General features: G+C 52.1%; 1 protein-coding gene across 1 annotated transcript; it reads right to left on the bottom strand.

Moving 5' to 3' along the window:
• Positions 1-1862: 1862 nt before the first annotated feature.
• Positions 1863-3243, bottom strand: LOC129682555 (uncharacterized). Its single transcript, XM_055614979.1, has 2 exons — positions 2788-3243; positions 1863-2039 (listed from the first exon to the last, which is right to left on the bottom strand). The coding sequence occupies exons 1-2, from the start codon at positions 3241-3243 to the stop codon at positions 1863-1865; spliced, it is 633 nt and encodes a 210-aa protein (XP_055470954.1).
• Between the last annotated feature and the right edge of the window lie 443 nt (positions 3244-3686).

The following is a 3686-nucleotide window of genomic DNA, read 5'->3' as shown; positions in this document are numbered from 1 at the left end:
CCGCGAGCCCCCCGCCGCCGGGCGTCCCCGCGCCCGCCGCCTCACCTCAGGGGTTCCGGCTGCGGGCGCGCCGCCGCCGCCGCCTCGCCGCCAGAGCGCGCCGGGCCGCGCAGAAACTTTCCGGGCCGCGCGCGCTCCCGGCCGCCCGAGCCCCGCCGCCCCATCGGAGCGTCCGGCCGAGCTGCTGCCACAGGTCACCCGGCCTCCGAGCCTGGGCCGTCGAGCCCGTCCTGGGGTCCGCTCCACGCCTCCCGCCGGCCGAAGACCGCCGCGCCTTCCGTGCAGGCCCTCTGGGATGGGGGCAGCCCCTGGCCGAAACTGTATTTTGGACCCATCCTACAGTAATGGCGCTGACCAGTAGCTCAAAGGGGTAGACAGAAAGGACGGGCCGTGCGTGTACACACTGTTGCACACCAGACGTCTCTGGATCCATTTCTACAGTGGATTTTTTCTATGCTTGTTTTAACGCTTTGCTTATGCTCTTTGCAACAATTGCAACAGCTGCAGTCTTACAAACAAACGTGAAACACTGGTAAACACTGGTCTAGGCAGGAAACACTTGCTCTCGGCGATTTTCAATAAACCTAGGGTTACAGCGTTGATACACTAGACAGCTATTCAACCTAACACAGGCCGGGAAAGAAAAAAAGAGTTAAAACTAAAGCAAATAGGGGCACGGGAAGGAAAATGACTTGCTCTGGACCGTCCGGGACATCACGAAGTTGCGCATCCGGTAAAAGTACTTTCGGCTGCGCTGTTGGTGTAATGAAAGCCCACAGTCAACATAATTAATCTGAAGAAAGCGGAAGTGGCCACGAGTGGCCTGTTGACAGGAGTCAGTACCTGGTTCTTCCCTCCTCCTGCCTCACCTCTGGCCTTCTCACCCCAGTGGCCAGTTTCCTTTCCAAACAACGCTGAAAACTAACTTAAATCCCCGTCAGATGTTTACTGCTGATAAAGGGGAAAACCTGCTTAATGTATGGATAACGTTGACCGACCGTGACAATGTCTCAAGAAATGGGACAAAGTGGACGGCGCTCAGCGTGAGGCGAAATGGCCAGGCTTATAGATGAGTGGGATTAGGAAGTGTTGGTCTGCCCTCTCCCTACCCTGTACATCCCTAACCTCACACCAGCCAAGGAACTGTCATGTCTGCGTTGGGATGCTAGTCACCAAAAACCAGCCCAAAAGTTATGGCTGGTGGCAAGCAATGGACATAGCAGCCTCTGGAAGAAGCGCAGGTCTAGCGCTGACCAAATACAGGAATTAAACCTTGGGTTTTTTCTGAGAATCTGGGAGCCTGGGAGGGCAAAGAGAAGTCTCCTGGTCTCAGCCATTGTGCCCAGCTCCCTCTAGAGCATGCCGCCCTCACACAGTAGACCCCGCCCACTCTGCAAAGAGCAAACAGGGAAGAAGTGACAAGTGACACCCCGTGTGACACCACCGGTGTGCATGAGGACAGGATCCAAACCCTGTGCTTCCACCACACCAAAGTGTTTATTCGGAGATCGCCAAGGCAAAAATGAGGTCTTTGGGCTGGATCCAGACTCAAAAGACGTGTCCTTATTGCAAACTGAACCTAGGAACAGGCACAACTAACTACTGACGAGGACAATCTGAGGCCACTGAACAGCAGTCAGGAGGCAGGAGGCAGATTCTCCTTTCAACCTTGCAAGAGAGAGAGAGAGAGCTCAGTTTTTACCTAGGACCTAACTTCCAGAACTGTGGGCCGATGCATGGCTGAGGTTTAGCCTGGCCCTTGCTTTGCTGACAAGGTTTCTCCTGGCTGCCCACATCCCGGGTCATCTGGGTGGAACAGTATTTTAGGCCCATTAGGTGGAGTAGATGGAATCTGCTCCGAGTTAAACCAAATATTCCAAGGACAAACGAACTGCCATTCTGTTCCCACCTCTGTCCCCCGTTGGAGGTGAGAAGAACAGTTTGAAATTCAGCCCTGCAATCCAACGCTCCTCCCGTCCTGACAGTCTTGTGCTGATAGAGTGCCTTCTGGAACTTCTGATTTTAAAAGCCATCCATGTCTATAAAATACTAAAACAAAGTAAAGCAAGACAAAGGACTTACAGAAACTGACATTGATAATCTAAGAACTTAATAGTTCTCTACATCTGAGGTCCAAAAACAAAATATAAGTGTATGGTCATTTAAACAATTTAACAACAGGGAAGAGTAATGCTGGCCGCAAAGTTACTCACAGAGGTTGTCCCTGGAGCTGCTGGGTCAAAACCTGGGCTCCTACAACCCTGACACAGTAAGGGGACAAATAATAGTGACAGAGTCTGGAGATGTATTCAGTGTGGCCACACTGGGACAGGGAGCAGAGAGGCCCAGTGACACACTCCAGACTATGTTGGGGAGTAGATCCTGACCCAAGGGTTAGATTTAGAGGCAGGGCAAGAGGTAAGCACAACTCAGCAGTCCCCGCAGAGGGCGGTCCCACCGACACCGATGCCCCATGCAGAACCACAACTCTGAGTGTCGGTCTCCCATGCAAGGTGGTCTAACAGGTTGTCAGTATGAAATCTCTTCCTGCCAGCCACATTCCTCTTCTGACTGGTACTGAGAACCTTTCCTTCTCCCAGCCTTCCACTCCTGGGGAAATTCCAGTTCTTTGGGGTGCATTGTCTGCTAGCCAGTGGGAAAGCTGCACACCTTCCTGCCAGGAAGGTTACGAGGTCACCCATAAACACGTTCATGCTGTTCACGGCAGCATAGATTCTTCCAGGGGTTCCTAGGGAAATGTGGCTGGATGAAGAGTTTTGTACTTACAAAACCGATGCTTTTAGCCTCCTGTGGACCGGTGGGCAGGGAACAGTGGCTGGGGAGGGGAGCCACTCTCTTCGTGGGGTGACCACTGACAACGCCTCTCTGCTCCTCCAGTAGATGGTCTCCCACCCAGGCTCCTGCAACTTCAACCAAACTCATTGGGTCACCCCCAAATGTGTTTACTGAATGTCTGCGCTCTGTGCCGATCTGGTGCCCACTCGGGGAGGCAGGGAGAGGAGCCATCTTCTTATTGACTTCTTTGCTGCTGAAAGGGTAAGAAAGAAAGAAGGAATTGAAGCACATTGTGGATACCAGCACCACGCTGAGCAGTTTCTCTCTGGGCTCCTCCACTGTCAGCACACCCACAGGAAGTCCTCCCCAACTCCCTCCTCCCTCCGCTGCCATCCTGAGCCTGGGCAGCAACAAGTTGTTCATGAACTGGAATTGCTCAAACAGCATCTTGTCCCGAAAGCAGTACTGATTACCTTCTCATCCTGTGTGTACGTTTGCCAAGATTCCTTCACAAATTGTCATTAATACTCTTTTTCCTGGACTTCAAGGAAAAAAATAGAAACTATGAAGTCCCAGCAAAGAATTGAGAAAGCCGCAACTAGGAGGAAGTGAGAGAGGGAGCCTCCAACCTGCACACGGATAGCACGCACGCCTGTGTGCAGGTACGCTGTCTCTCTCTCTCTCTCTCTCTCTCTCGATAACAAGATTTTTCATTTTAGTACTTAAAGAAAATATGAAATTGTTGGGTTGGTGTGCATGGTTTCTACTCTTTGCAAACATCTTGAAAGTGTGCTGTGACTTTGGCAACACTTACGAAGCTACGCAGGCCCGTACTGACTCACAGCTGTCTTAGGGTTTCTACTGTGCACTGAAACGCCAGGACCAAAGAC

Source organism: Psammomys obesus, unplaced genomic scaffold (genome assembly GCF_907164565.1).
Source record: "Psammomys obesus unplaced genomic scaffold, mPsaObe1.curated_primary_1811, whole genome shotgun sequence".
Lineage (NCBI taxonomy): Eukaryota > Metazoa > Chordata > Mammalia > Rodentia > Muridae > Psammomys > Psammomys obesus.
Note: the sequence above shows the minus strand (reverse complement) of the source record. Positions and strands in the feature narration are given on the sequence as shown.

Bases quoted from the DNA above. Each gene is read 5' to 3' on its own strand.
- LOC129682555 (XM_055614979.1), bottom strand. From the start codon at position 3,243: ATGCTGTTTGAGCAATTCCAGTTCATGAACAACTTGTTGCTGCCCAGG. The intron at 2,040-2,787 runs GTAAGTACAAAA...AGTATTTTATAG, and splicing joins AGGCTAAAAGCATCGGTTTT to ACATGGATGGCTTTTAAAAT.